At 42.0% G+C, this 15,464-nt stretch overlaps 1 protein-coding gene across 13 annotated transcripts in view; it reads left to right on the forward strand.

The window, feature by feature from the left end:
* Positions 1-15,464, forward strand: part of INPP4B (inositol polyphosphate-4-phosphatase type II B) — a 291,154-nt gene that overhangs the window by 127,359 nt on the left and 148,331 nt on the right. For all 13 annotated transcript variants that reach the window (XR_013224780.1, XR_013224781.1, XM_077300219.1 and 10 more), the window contains one exon: positions 2,460-2,576. Coding sequence is in view for 11 of the 13 variants with exons in the window: in XM_077300219.1 (XP_077156334.1) it covers positions 2,460-2,576 (117 nt within the window). In the remaining 2 variants the exon portion in view is untranslated. The remainder of the gene's footprint in view (positions 1-2,459; positions 2,577-15,464) is intronic.

The following is a 15,464-nucleotide window of genomic DNA, read 5'->3' on the forward strand; positions in this document are numbered from 1 at the left end:
TGGCTTATTATAAGGCAGCTTCATATGTAGACGTGTATACTTTTTGTAGGCATAGGTGCTGCAGTTCTCAAGGTTAATATGACGTAGTCCTGACTCATTCTACATGTTTAATCTCTAAATAGAGTCACTTGGTTATCTTGTACTTATCAGAAAAAAACTAGGAGTGTGCAGCCCCGTCCCCACACACCCCGTTTCAGTTTAGGTATATTAGGTATATTGAACAGGGGAAAAAATCTAGTTTCCCAATAAATTCCAGATCCTGATACCAGTGCAGTATACAGATCCAGGATTTTTTTTGGAAATCCTGTTTTTTTTTTCCTGATCCAGTAGACAAATGGGGGGGGGGGGATGGCACACCAGAAACTGTGTCTGTGGGGAGCAGTTTACTCCTCACACATAAAACAGATCCTGGATTGACTCCTCTTGCATCCCAGTGTAAACCGAGGTGGCAGAGCCAGACCCAGCTGGGGAGCTCTCAGATTCTGCAACCCTAGTGGATCCTGGGCTGATTTTTCTTGGAGTTTGATTTAAACAGAGGTGCAAGAAGAGGTGATGCAGAATTCTCTACTCTCACTCCCCAGCGGATCCTGGGCTGACTTCTCTTGCAGCTTAGTTTAAACTGAGCTGCAAAAGGATCCAGCCCCATGCAGCAGGGAGCTTTCAGCTCCCACAGCCCCTGCCAATCCTGGACTGATTTAACTTGCAGCTGTTTTAAACTTGCTACAGGAGTAGCCAGCCAGCCTCAAGCCAAGTGAGTGGGGGCTATCTTGTGCAATCTCTTTAAAGTTCAAAGGGATTTAGAAGCCTGACAAATAGCTGAGAAGTGGGAAAAATCTGCCCCTGCCTCTTGATGTTTTTGGATCTGCTAGTAATTTCTGAATATATGTGGCTTTTTTTGTTTATTTGTTTGGTTTACTAGAGAAAACCCAGATACGTTTGGGATACTGGTACCTGAAAAATATCAATAAGATATTTCCTAGGTATATTTTTGACTCTGCTAAAACCAAATGCACACTCCTAGCAAAAACCATTCCATCTATATCTGAAGAAGAGTTGATTCATATATGCTGCTTTTCTCTACCAGGAGTCTCAAAGCGGCTTACAGTCGCTTTCCCTTTCCTCTCCCCACAACTGACACCCTGTGAGGTAGGTGAGGCTGAGAGAGCCTTGATATTACTGCTCAGTCAGAACAGCTTTATCAGGCTACCCAGCTGGCTAAATATGTGGGAACGGGGAATCAAACCCAGCTTGCCAAAAATATCCTGTTTCTTATTTGGAATGCAAAAATTTGACCAATGAGGTAGGCCTTGTAGGCCAAAATGCAGTGGGTCCTGTTTTAATGCAATTTAAAGTTATCAACCTAGTTATATTGAATTATTGTTCCTGCGTTAGTGGCTAAAGTAACATGGAAATGTGTTAGGTTGTATAGATTAAGGACTTTTTAGTCCAAACATTCTTCACTTTAAGGGTGACATGTGCCTATGTTTCTAAAATACAGTTTTAGTTCATTGTGTGATAAGTACATATCATTGGGTTTTATCTATTTCTTAAAAATTGGTTTTCTTTAACCCAACCTTTGGGTACCCAACTTCACTGCTTACTTCTTCAGATACACCTAGAATGTGAGATCATCAGTCTTTATATCTTGAAGTGAGTTCGGATGCCAAATGACAGGCATAGCAGGCGTTGGTAATAAGACAGGAAATCTAGTTCTCAATTCAGTCCAGGAGGATGCACTGTCTTGAGCTTCATTATCAGTTGCAATTTAGCAGTCTTTTTCTGATCAGCAACTGAATGTCATGGAAGAGTGAAATGTTCCCCCATTTGTTTTTGAATGCTGTAGTTTCTAATGTCCGACTTCTGTCCATTCATTCTTTGCATCCTGTTGAACTGAATCCTCCTGAACTGAATCGAGACTTATGTTTCCTGTCTTATTGCCAGTGCTGGTATCTCCATACCTAGCCTTCTGCACATCACGCCTAACGCAGTCAAGCCTGCTATTGCTGTTCAGAATCTTTATAAGGTTTATATTACCAGAGACATAATGCCTCTCGTGCTACTTTTTACAGCAAGCATGGCCCAGCCCGACAAAGTGACATTTGTGTCAGATCTGTCCCTCATAACAAATGAGTTCAACACCTCTGGTTTAGATGATGAATGAATGAATTGTTGTTCATAATTAGAAGAGTTCTGATATATAATGGCACAATTGCCTAAGGCTATTAATGGTCACGTAATCTGCTTCTGAAATTTCTATCTTCAATCTGAGTAAGCATTTGTTGTGCTATTATGTTTTGTGTTTCTGGCTTTGACAACTGGTGGTCCAAATCTCTGTTTACTGTATGAGAAGCACTGCCGTTGCAAATCCCATAGTTTCTGTGTCATTGTCTATAATAGCATGCAGTGTGCTGCACAGCTGCTACCTTACTAAATCTGAACTATGTGCCTCTGCTATACAGGGAACAAGAGACCCACTGTTTCTGACTGGTGTGACGTTCCCACGGGATTACCCTATCTACGAGGAGACTAAAATAAAACTAACAGTCTACGATGTTAAGGATAAATCGCAAGACACGGTAAATGCCTTGGTGGTTCTTTTGTTAAAATATTGCATGGCAATGTGATTGGTCTTTTACTGGGTTGCTTTTGAGGCTTGGTCATCCTTAAAGATCCTTAATGTTTTGATTTTTTTTCCTGCTGAAGCATAGTGGCTGCTACCAGCAAAGAAAGTGTTAAGATTGTCTGTGGTTTTTCTGCTTAAAGGTGACTGCTAGGATGTGGAATACATTGAGATAAGGAGATTACCTAGAAATTTGTAACATGAAGCCTTTTACTTGAGGTATGAGAGAAGGATAATCAATTTGTGGTCCATACTGTAACTCCATTCTTGCAGGCCTTTTATTATCTTTTCTGAAAAGTTCTGTGTATTACATAATATTGGGAAATATAGCTGTTTACAAAACTAGATCTTTGCTTACAATCACAATTCTAATAAAAGGCATATAAATAAGAACTTCATACTGCCATATATCTACCAAGTACTTTATTCATTCACTTTTTATTTGAATCTTTAGTTTTTCAAGCAAGCAGCAATACTTTAAAAATTATTTGCAGTATGTTTTCCTTATGTTTACATTTAAACATTTGTTTTCACTTGGTTGGATCCATTGCCTCTCTTCCATTAAATGAAGACTCTTCTTCCAGTATCAGAAGGCTTAATGGGAACAAGGTTTCTTATTTACTGAAAAAGAGTTCTTGATACTAGCTCAGTGCTTCAAGTACATTGAATATGGGAGCCCTCAATCTTGTTATTTTCATAGAGGGAGAGATAGTTTCATAACTTGAATCCTGATTTGCAGTTATTATAATAGATTCAATGCCTTGTCATTTTGTGACAACACATAGGACTGTCTGCTGGTAGTTTAGGAGCATGATTTGTAAAGCACCAGCAAAGATCTCCTGAATTTTTAAAAAACCCTCTGGGCAAGACTGGATTATAATGGCACAACCATTAAAGTCCCATTCCAAGATTTAGTATTAAGGTTTAGTACCAAAAATGTTACCTGATGCATGATGCGGCCCATATGACTATGCTCCTTCCATGTGTCATTGCTGATGTAGCCATACCTGGATGCTGCTTAGTCTAATTTATCAGAATAAGAGCTGAATTTACATTCCTAAGAGGCAAGCTTGGAGAAAGTACACGAGGAGGAAGCCAGAAGTAGGGACACAAAATGTTATGGAGCCACTGCATGTGCCTGATCCAAAGTATTTCAGGCAAATGGATTTAGGTTTCCTAGAATAACAATGTGGTACTTCAGGGCACTGCAAAGATTATCACTACTCAGGAATAGCAATGGGCTTTTAATGCCCTTCATATTTGGTGTAATTACCCAGTTTCTTATGGATGCAACTAGCCCTTCCTGGCAATTAAACCCCCACCCTCTCTCTATGTAATGGTATTTCATTGTATCTGAAGAAGTGTGCATGCAAATAAAGGCTTGAATAAAACTTGGTTGGTCTTAAAGGTACCACTGGGCTCAAAATTTGTTCTGCTGCTTCAGACCAGCACAGCTATCTACCTGAATCTATTTGGTATGAAACCAGTCTCTCTTACTCTCTGTTTCACACACAGAAATATACACCCGGGCAACTCTAACTGCATTTGACTTGAAAAAAATGGTGCTCCTTACAGTTGTTCTGGCTGTATGTATTCTAAATATCTGATGTTTTCATAACATTTTACTCTTATATTTTGGTATTTGTTGTATGAATGTTTAGCACCATTGCTCAAGCTAGTAGCTTTGCCTGGCAAAGGTGGAAAATGCCTGGCAGGCTACCTTAGTGACCTGTGCCTCCATGGACTGAGAGGCACCCAAAGTGATTCCCAGATTCCTGGCCTGGGGCATGGTTGTCAGTTGTGTCCTGGCCAAGATGGATAAACATGCTTCCTGGTCTGCCTCCTTCCTACTCAACCACATGACCTCCATCTTGGAGGGGTTTTGTTTCAGGCAACTCAGCTCTAATCATCCCTATATAGCATTCTGACTCCATAGGTCCATTTAAAAGCCTCCTCCTCCTTATGTGTGAAAAGGATCCAGGAGTCTTAGTAGACCACACATTGAACATGAGTCAACAGTGTGACTCGGTGGCTAAAAGGCAAATGGGATTTTGTGTTATATCAAATGGAATATCGTGTCCAGATCACAGAAGGCGATGGTACCACTTTACTCTGCTCTGGTTCGGTCTCACTTGGAGTACTGTGCTCAGTTTTGGCCACCACAGTTGAAGAGGGATGTAGACAAGCTGGAGCATGTCCAGAGGAGAGCAACAAAGATGGTGAGATGTATGAAGAAAGGTTGGGGAAGCTTGGTCTGTTTAGCCTGGAGAAGAGACGACTGAGAGGGGATCCGATAACCATCTTCAAATATTTAAAAGGCTGCCATATAGAGGATGGAGCAGAGTTGTTCTCTCTTGCCCCAGAGGGATGGACCAGAACCAATGGGATGAAATTAATTCAAAAGAAATTCCATCTAAACATTTGGAAGAAGTTCTTGACAGTTAGAGCGGTTTCTCAGTGGAACAGGCTTCCTCGGGAGGTGGTGGGTTCTCCATCTTTGGAAATTTGTAAACAGAAGCTGGATAGCTATCTGATGGAGAGGCTGATTCTGTGAAGGTTCAAGGGGGTGGCAGGGTAGAGTGGATGAGCAATAGGGTTGTGAGTGTCCTGCATAGTGCAGGGGGTTGGACTAGATAACCCATGAGATCCCTTCCAACTCTATGATTCTGTGATTCAATTATTCCCCAGCACAGAGCCTACCAAACAGTCAGCTCTGCACTGGTGAGGAAGGCATGCTCAAAGGGACTAATTTAAACATACTTAGGCCCATTTCAATGCCTCCCCCCAAGTGCAAATCCCCACAAACAGCAAGCTGTATGGCAGGATCTTTGCTTGGGGGGAGGAAGGCTGGGGAGGCATTTAAATGAGCTTAGTTCCATTTAGATGCCTACCCTTGTAGAGCACAGATTAACAAACAGCTGATTCTCAGCTCTTTGTTGGACTGTGCACTATAAGTCAGCTTTTAAATGTCCCAGTGGATCTGCAGAGAAAGGCTTCTCTCTGTGGATCACTGTTTGTTGGGCTGTGGGTAGGTGTCCCCCCTCCCCCCTGGACAAACAGCTGTTCTGGGGGCAGAAGCCTTTCTTTGCAGCTTAACTATTTTTCAGGCAGCAATTTAGGATCTCAAATCAAAAGCCAGAAAGGTTTGGGTGTTTGCAATTCGGGTCTAAGATCATACTATGGGTTCATGGTTTGGCTTAAGAACATGAAAAAACCATACTCTGGGTCAGCATTGATTCAGTTTTTTCCTGGTTTTTTCCCAGCTAAAAGCACACCCCTCACTTATAACTACGTGAAATTCTATTATTTATTAACCATGTAAATATCTCTTCCCTATTTTACCTCCTAAGAGCCTCTTGTGGCACAGAGTGGTAAGGCAGTAGACATGCAGTCTGAAAGCTCTGCCCATGAGGCTGGGAGTTCAATCCCAGCAGCCGGCTCAAGGTTGACTCTGCTTTCCATCCTTCCGAGGTCGGTAAAATGAGTACCCAGCTTGCTGGGGGGTAAACGGTAATGACTGGGGAAGGCACTGGCAAACCACCCCGTATTGAGTCTGCCATGAAAACGCTGGAGGTCGTCACCCCAAGGGTCAGACATGACTCGGTGCTTGCACAGGGGGATACCTTTACCTTTATTTTACCTCCTGGGTGGCCCAGGCTAGCCCAGTCTCATCAGATCTTAGAAGCTAAGCATAATTGGCTGTGGTTAGTATTTAGATGGGAGATCACCAAGGAAGGCCAGGGCTGCTATGCAGAAGCAGGCACTGGCAAACTATCTCTGAACAATTTTTGCTTTGAAACCCTACTGGCTTGCCATAAGTCAGATGTGACTTTACAACACTTTTCACTACCATTTGACCTTCTGAGGTGGTTTACAGTAACCGTCTGCATTAAAAGCCCCCTCAACACCTTTAAAAATGAACCACCAGTCATTATCATCAGTTTTAAAGAACTGTCAGTATAAAAGGTAGCATAGAGCAGCCAAAGGCACTAGCAGTTGGGCCAATGATATAAGGCAGGTACAAAAAATCAACAACCTACAGTGTCAGCCTGTCATGGTGGAGGTTTTCCAGAAGGAGCAGATTCATAGTTAGGGATGTTACTAGATCCTGGTTTATAGTTGAATGTTCAGGTCTCCCCTGTGGCACATAATGCCTTTTATCAGCTCTAGTTGGTGCATCAGCTGTGGTCATTTCTCAGAAAGCTTTATCCTGCCACAGCAACTCATGTGCTGATGCTACCCAAGTTAAATTACTAAAATGTTCGATGCATAGATTTTCCTTTGAAAATGCTTTGGAAACTTCAATCAGTCTAAAATATGGTGGCTAGGCTAGTGTCAAGGGTTGGTTACAGGCATCATATCCCCCCCATGCTGAAAGACCTGCACTGGCTATCCATCTGTTTCTGGGCCCAGTTCAAAGGGCTCATTGTCATTTAAGGCCCTATGTAGCTTGAAGTCAGGGTCCCTGAAGGACTGCCTCATCCTACACTGTCCAGCCCACCATTTAAGATCCTTCTCTCAAGTTCTGCTTTCTTTGCCCCACCTTCAGAACTGAGGTGGGTGGTGAGTAGAGATGGGGCATTTTCTGTGGTGGCATTTCATCTTTATTATTTATTTATTTATTTGTTTGTTTATTTATTTATTTATTCGACTTATAGCCCGCCACTCCCATAAGGCTCATAGCGGGTCACAACAATAAAACCCCCATAAAACCCTCTAATACAATACAATCTTCTTAAAAAGCCAAACAACCTAACCTAATCTTTGGAATGTCCGCCTTCTTAATGCTCACCTGATGCCTAGTTTACTATCTTTTACGCAGGCTTTTAATTAGTGGTTTTATCTTGTTGACTTTTTAATAATCTGTTCCTGTTTTACGGACAGTTTTTTATGCTACTTATGTCCAATGGGTTTTTTTAGTGGCTATTGCTAATGATTGGAATAATCTGCCCTTGAGGAGGACTCTAAAGAGGCAATAAATAAATAATGATTTATTTGTGAAGACAGAATTTGGACTTTTGTTTATGTAATTAAATCAGTGTCAGTCTCAAGTTCACATAATATGTTCATTCCTGTATTTGTTAAAATTTAACAGCAAACACTGGTCATTATGTGACAAGTTTTTTGTAGTTAGAGCTGAGAGGTAACATTCTGTGCCCTGCTCTGCTACTGAATTTTCTGTTTGGTGTTGTGATACAAAACATCCATAATTATCTAAGACTAGTAAGCAAGCCCGCAGTAATCACAATACAGTGGGCGCTAGGCAAGGGAGCTCCCGGCAGCCGCGCTCAGCATGGCTGGCGGGGGCTCCCTGGCCGGCGGCCTGTCGCGGGGAGAGGCGCTTTGCAGGGCAGGAATCGGCAGGGCGGGAATCGGAGAGGCCATTCGGCAGACGCTTCGCACCTGCCGATTGGCCCCTCCGATGGTCTGTCTGGAGGAAGAGGCCAATCGGCACCCTTCCCCATCCCGGACAGAGCCCGCCCTAACTCCTCCCCCTAAGCCCTTACGGCTTTGGCGCCGCGGGCGGGGTTAGGATTGCTATCTGCAAAGTTAAGAAAGTAATACCATTTATGATTCTTCATTGTGAAACTTATGGATAACTTATTTATAACTCCCAATATTTGTGACAAAACACAAAGATAATTTTTTCTTTTTGAAATTGGTATTTCTTGTGCAAAACTTACATGGAGATGTGAAAACCAACCACCTAGGGTGCCTGCTTATATTTAACAACTGAAATTTAATTGGGAAATGGCAACTCTGAAGTGCAGCTGTATGAATGTCTTCCCAGAGCAATCAGTAAGGAGGTTAGTGAAGCAAAGCTTATCTTCCTGACTTTTTGGTTTATAGAAGGCTTTGCCCTACTCCTCAACCCCTGGTTGGAGAAAAGACAGAACAAAATTACATAACATCCCTTGCTCTTCTTTCCTGTCTACATATTGCTACTTTTAATATTGGGACACTCACTGAGCACTGTCTGTCTCTTTTGGTTCGTACTTTTAAAACTTCCAATGATTACAGAGATCTTCTTTTAAACTGGAAAGGAAAATGCTCAGAGCAAATGTAGTATTGAATAACACAATAAGTAGGTATTTAAAATTATTTTTGAAGTATTGATATGTATCACAAATCTGCTATGCCGTTTCACACAATTTACCTTTGTGATGTTCCCTTTGCTTGCAAGCTATACATAGGGTACTCACTAAGGCGGTGGTCCCCAACCTTTTTCAGGCCGGGGACCGGGGGGGAGAGGGAGGCCCGGGGACAGGGGGGGATAGGGTGGGCGCAGACATGGAGCTGCCGCGCCTGCGTATTTGTGCCCACGCCTCCCCCCCACAGCATGGCGCACATCAGCAGGCGCAAACACTCAGGCGCGAAGCTGCTGCATCTGCGCGTTTGCGCCCGCGCCTACCCCAGGCTTGAGCGATTTGGCCGCCAAAGCGAGCACCGCACCACGGGGGGGGGAGGTGTGCCCACTGGCACACCGGCACCTGGGCCTCCTCCCTGCTGCGGCCCAGCTCTTTGCCCCTCAGCCAGCCAGCGGGAAGCTAACCCACCCACCCACCCACCCTGCTGTAAGTGTTAACTTTTAAAAAGTTGTTAGTATCAAGTTGTTACCACATAAGTTATGCAGCTATAGTGTAGTCGTTATTAGAATTGTTGGACACCAAATTAATTACCATGTTCTGTGCAATGTTACTAGGTGTTATATTTTTGTTGCAGCTGGTGATTTCGGCCAGGGAGATTTCTTTTTGGAGATGTCCACATCTGCAAACCAGAATCTCCATCAAGGGGGGGGTCTTCCATAACAGTCTGCGTAGATGCTAAACTGTAGTGCTTCCCTGGCTGGGAAGGCAAGCTCTCATTGCTGGGCAACTGGGGGGAACCAAACAGAGAGCTATGCCCATTGGGTCCCCCAATATAAGGCTGCCTTCCCCTATTCTTGTTCCAGTGGCTGTGGGGAACTTAGTGCTTGGCGATTTCGCTTATGAACCTGGGGTCAGGGCTTCCTCATGATTGTGAGGTGGCATGGGTTTCTCCCCAGGCAGTGCTGATGCTTCTGCTGGGGTGTTAATAAAGGCTGTGGTCAGTTCCATGCCAATAAAGAATCTGTGTGTGTCCATTCTCCTTTCCGGCCCTCCTAACAGGCAACTACCATTAATGCAAGTAGAGAGATAGCAAGACTTAAATGTGTGATGCTATTATACATTGGAATGTTTACACTCCTGTTCATGGGTTTTCAAAAAGTATGGATATTTTTTGTGATTCCCAAAGGGCATGAAAGAAATTTAAGTTTGACTTTTTCCCTTACTTGTATCTTCACTAGTTTTACCTCTGATTCCCCCCTTGAAACATTTGAATTCCCATTATTCTGTTATACTGTGTTCCAAGATGCTGTGTCCCTTATTCTGTTTACTGCTGTTTTCAATAGCTCTTGTGTTATAATTTTGCTTATTTTTTTTGTAGTCTCTTTGTACACTTTGTAAACTCTTACTTAAATATTAAGGATGTTGTAATGCATGTATCTTAAAATGCATTATTGCTCTGTATTATCTGGAATGTATTGTTTTATGTTTCCATTAGTACAGAGACTGTTTTGAAATATTTGACCCAGGCTAACAAAAGGTAATAATTATTACATTTTCCTTTAAAATTCATTCAGTCTTTCTTTTGGGAGTTACAAGTACCAATTTTATTGAAAGTTCAGACACTTTGATTCTGGTTTTGTTGTCAAAATTCTTGTAACTTTATAGAAGAGCTTTATTAAAAGTCCATTTAGTTTGGGCAAAAACATTAAAGGGGTACAGATCTTCAGCTGAGCACCACAAGACATGATGCAAATTTCCTTACTTTGAACACATACTTTAAAAAGTGTGATAGCCAGTCGTAAGCAGTGCAGAGTCACTTGTTGCATATTTTACGTTATTTGAAAAACAAATACTTTGCAATAAGGTTGAAAAAACAATTCAGAAGTTAGAATTATTACAAGTAATTAAACTGGTATCTAGCACAGAGTTACTCATTGGCTGGCCAGTATATTGGGACTGACATGGGTACAATTAATGTGGTAAATGAAATACTTCTAGTCCTAGTCTCCATAATGTATGACCAAACTAATAGAGGCCTTATAGCCATATATATCTTTCCCTTAAAAACATAATTGGTTTTGCAAGGAATAAAAAAATTAGTAAGGTTGTTGGGCATCGCAACAATCCAAATACATGACTGTTTTCATCTTGATCCATCAATAGCTATGAGTATACCTGTTCTGACCTATTGAACTTCATTTTTCACATTAGTCAGATGAGTTTCTTCATGGATTAAGTTTATTAATCTTAGAAACAAAAGCTTTCTGAGGTATGTTTCTTTATGGATGCCATTAAAGGTTTTGTATTGTGTGTGTATGTTTCTTTATGCTGAGTTTGCATATAAAGTTGTATGTCTGACTGGTAGAACACTTCTTTTTATAAAGGGGTTTATCATTAAAATGCCATTGAGCATAACAATGCCCTTTATTTTACATCACCTTAGTTCTGTAGTGTCAAGTGTTGCACAGAAGTATCAGCATACCAAAATTTTGTATTCTTGTTCTCGGGTGTCTTGCTTTGGTTACTGAACCTCAAACCGTATCTGTAATGAGATAACTGAGAGTATTTGTGAAGCTAGCAGACCTATAATTTGAAGAGGTGTCTGATTTCTCCAAATCTGACTTTTGATGGCACCTGACATTTCGCTGTGACCAAAGATTGTCTATATCTTTGTTAGAGCTCAAAGGAAGAAAAAAGAGAACTTCTTGTGAATTGTAAGTAGACAAGCCATGAATATATTTCGGTTAACAACACTGAAAATTCTACTCTCCATAGATGATGCTTAGATCTTGTGCAATCTTTCTCCTCCAATCTCAACAGTCAGTCAGAAATGTTCTCTGTACTGCCCATCTTTTCTGCACTGTACTCATGCAGGCTTTTGATGGTACACTGTTCAGCATGCATCAGAAATTCCTACAATAACACCTTGACTGGATAACAAAGGACTTGTCCTCACTTACAGTATGAGAGTTAATCAAATGCATACACGGACTTCTGTCAGCCAGAAGCATCAACCTCACTAGATCCTGTTGAGAAAACTAGATTTATTTGAAGAGGATGTAGAAGGTAAAGTTTCTGGTAGATTATGTCAAAGCTATTTGAAGTAACAGTTTTAGTGCGAGCCTCTCTTTGTGTTGTTGAATTATTTTTATGTTTGTCATTGTAATATAAATAAAATCATGTTCTTATCTGGATCACATTGCTTGAAATGTGAGGGAATTAATAACTGCTTCAAAATACCTCAAGAGTTTTGTTTTGTTTTAACACAGTGTTTTTTGTGCAGCTGTGGGCCTTTCTGTTTTGTGGAGAAATAAAAGTTTGGTGTATACTGCTTTTGGCCTCTCTATGGCCCATTATCCACGGCCGCCGAAACGGCGATTTCGGGTCACATGGAAAACGCGGAGGGGGAAAACGTGACGTACACCAGTTATGCACGGAGCGGGGCGCGATGGCGACAAAACCCAGAGTAACCAATTATGCACGCGGCAATCCGGGCGCCGCTTCTGGTTGCGCCCTGGTCACCCGGAAGCTGCGCATTCTTCTGCGTTTCGTGAACACGGCTTTTTCGGCGGCATGCACCGAAGCTGCGGCTGGTTGCAGCCGGCACCGTGCGTTATTGGTGATTTTAGTCACCGCCATTCCACCCCGAATGTGCGCTAAAACCCCTGTGCATAATGGGTCTATGAAGTACATGGCATAATTATTTTTTACTTCGTCTCTGATGTGAGCTTGAGGATACTTTCAAAAGTCTCTAACATTAATGATAAACATTTGTTAAAATGATCATCCATTCTAATTCAAATTGCTGAAACTAACAGTATTGCAAAAGGATCAGGATGTACCTTTTTTGACCATTTGCTTACCTCTATTGTATGATATCTTTTTAAAAAAATACCATTTGAAGGACGGTTTTATGGTGTTTTCAATGCTTTTTTAATTGATGTCTTGCCAAACACAGCTCATGGTAAGCTATAGTGGTCAAGCCATATGTTTCCCATAAAACTATATTATGAGCTGCCCTTTTTATTTGCCTAACATGAGAATGTGAGATAGCTACCTGCTGAATTTTTTATCCTTAAGCTCTTGGTGAGGTTCCAACATGCTTCTTCATTTCTATTCCTGTCCTTACTCTTTCTCATTAAAAGGTGTGGCTTCTTTCCATGGGATTTCTGTATTAACAACACTGAAGAATCTAGATTAATTCAGAGTTAGTGATTATACTAATATTGGATTTTATATGCCTTTTCTTTGCTCAGTTGCTCTTCTGCTTAGGAGCTTCTTCTAAATACTACTTCAAACTTTTCTCTTTAGTTATTCCTTCTTGTATTTAGATTAGCTAGATGAACACAGCAGAATCTTGGCATGATCATGCCTCCTGCAATGGTGCACAGTACTGTTGTCACCAGCAAGTTATTGGCTGTCTCCCACCTGTCTTCCCTCCAGCTCCACACAGCGATGTGATGATAGAAGAGGAAGAAGGGAGTTGGTGTTAGGAAGCATGAAAAGAAACAACAGGAACTGGGATCTGCTAAATAGAACACATATGAAAAGCATGCTACAGATGCATTAGTGGGTCTAGGTAGACCTAATATTAAAAATGCTGTGCCATAATTTAGATGTTCCCAATGTAAATAAAATGATAATTAGTTTACATTTCTTCACAGACAGTTTACTGCAAGGTAGCTTACATTATGAATTTACAAAGTTGCTTTCATAGCACGCTATGTAAAGCTGTTTCTCTAAGACTTGAAATATAGGGCTAAGAAGGAAACATTTTGAAAAGGCAATGTTTGTTACGGGGTAAGAGATTGGCCAGGGCCCAGGGAATGTAGGGAAGGCTGTCTCAAATAAAAAGGGGAGCACGGAAGCAAGTATTTTGTGTTGATGTGCCCCATACCTGTGTATGTTTCTTCGTGACACTATGAAGGATCTCTTAAGGGCACTGCAAGTTCTTGCCAGAAGCTTGATAGTGTGCACCTGATTATGAATAAGGGTATGGCTGGTAGCCAGGAGTCATGAGGGGAGCTCACTTGGTGTCAGGGTCCAGTGGGAGTACAAAGACCTAAAGGGAAACAGAAAGAACTTCCAAACACCATGACAAGGCCCTGGAGAAAAAGTCTTACTGCACTGCAGTGGCAATCACCGTGACAATGGGGCCAGCTGGACCCTTTCCTGTAGTGTGCCATCATACAAGCAAATACCTAAATCCCAGGGATAGGGATAGAGAGGGATATGTGGCACACCTCGCAGCCAGTCACTTTGCCAGCAGTATGGCTCTAAGGGGATGGATGTTCAAGGAGTTGTGGCCTAGACAGGGGAAAGCAGCCATGATAAGTTGCTCTTGGAACTTGCACTCTGTTGGCCTGCTGTGTTCAACTCCTGTCCTGCCCCCCAAATCACCCTGGCTGCGGTGTGTTCAAATGAGGATAGCTCCAGATCATTGAAGCAAAGGGAGATACCATGGACCTTTGACAGGCAAAGTTGCAACAAATCAGCATCCTGGAACACAATCCGAACCCCTGCCCCATGGCTCTTCAACTATAGGTTGCTTCTTTGAACACTGGAAGGGAAGTCACTCCAGTAACTCTGGAATAAGTATCCCATGGCAGATTGGGTAGAGGGAGGCAGGTTAATAAACATAGATCATCCCTAAGGAGAAACAAGTGAGTAGAGGGGCTTCAAATTTGTTTAGTTATTCAATCATTCAATTTATATGCCACCCCTTACTGTGACATCTTGGAGAACAGTGGTCAGTAATGTTAAGTCAGTGGGCAATAAATACAAACATCAATCCAAAATAAAAAGCAGCCCAGTGTGTGTCTGGCAGTGGTAGAGGATAAAATGGCAGAAAACCAATTTGATGTTCCCCCAAAGCAGCTCTAAAAATACTCAGGGTCATTCAGCATCCATTAAAAATAGTGAAATCCTTACCGTTTGTAAATGCCATTTTTTAAAGCATTTTGCATGATGTTGTGAACATCTGCAAACCAGCTGCAACATCCTCCATTTTATAGCGCTTGCAGGGAAATCCACAAAGCTGGATTACCCCTGCCATGTAGCGCTAGCATTATGAGAGAAGCCTGAAAGACACCCGCACAAGACACATGCGTTACTAAAGTGGCTGAAGTAGCGAGATTTCCAGCTCCAATGCCCGCTCTCAAGCCCGCCTCCGTCTCTTCATCCGGAATGGGGCATTCTTTCTTTTTGTTGAAAAAATAGCCTGTACCAAAAAATAGGTGCACAGTTGCCCAGGCAGAATAAAAAATAAACTGTTCCCCACTAGTTTGCCCTGTAAATGTGCCTGTTCCCCCCCAAATCCCCCCTCCCAAAACTCCCTGGCCCCTGACTGAGTAAGCAATCTCCATACCACAATCAGTACAGCAAAGCTCTTTCACAAGTACAACTCTTTCTCCAAATCCACAATGCCAAATGCCAACAAAGAGAACACAAACTCATCCTACACTTATATAGATCTGAGTCCCATTGCATCCAATGGGAACTTTGTTATTTGCAGGCAGCAATGCCTTGTCAAGCTTTGGAGGCTCTCTGTTTGTCTTTCTGGAAAACATCACCCCCCACACACACTATTGCCTAAAACTTTCATGGCTTTTGTGCGGGTTTTGTTTTCCAAGCCACCTTGAGCCATCCCCAAAAACATGGAGATTTTTTTTCAGAGACCACAAACACGCTGCATATTACTTTCCCAGCCCTAATCCAGCCAGAATTCAGCCCAAATTTTGTCTTATCATGAGGTT

Source organism: Paroedura picta, chromosome 10 (genome assembly GCF_049243985.1).
Source record: "Paroedura picta isolate Pp20150507F chromosome 10, Ppicta_v3.0, whole genome shotgun sequence".
Lineage (NCBI taxonomy): Eukaryota > Metazoa > Chordata > Lepidosauria > Squamata > Gekkonidae > Paroedura > Paroedura picta.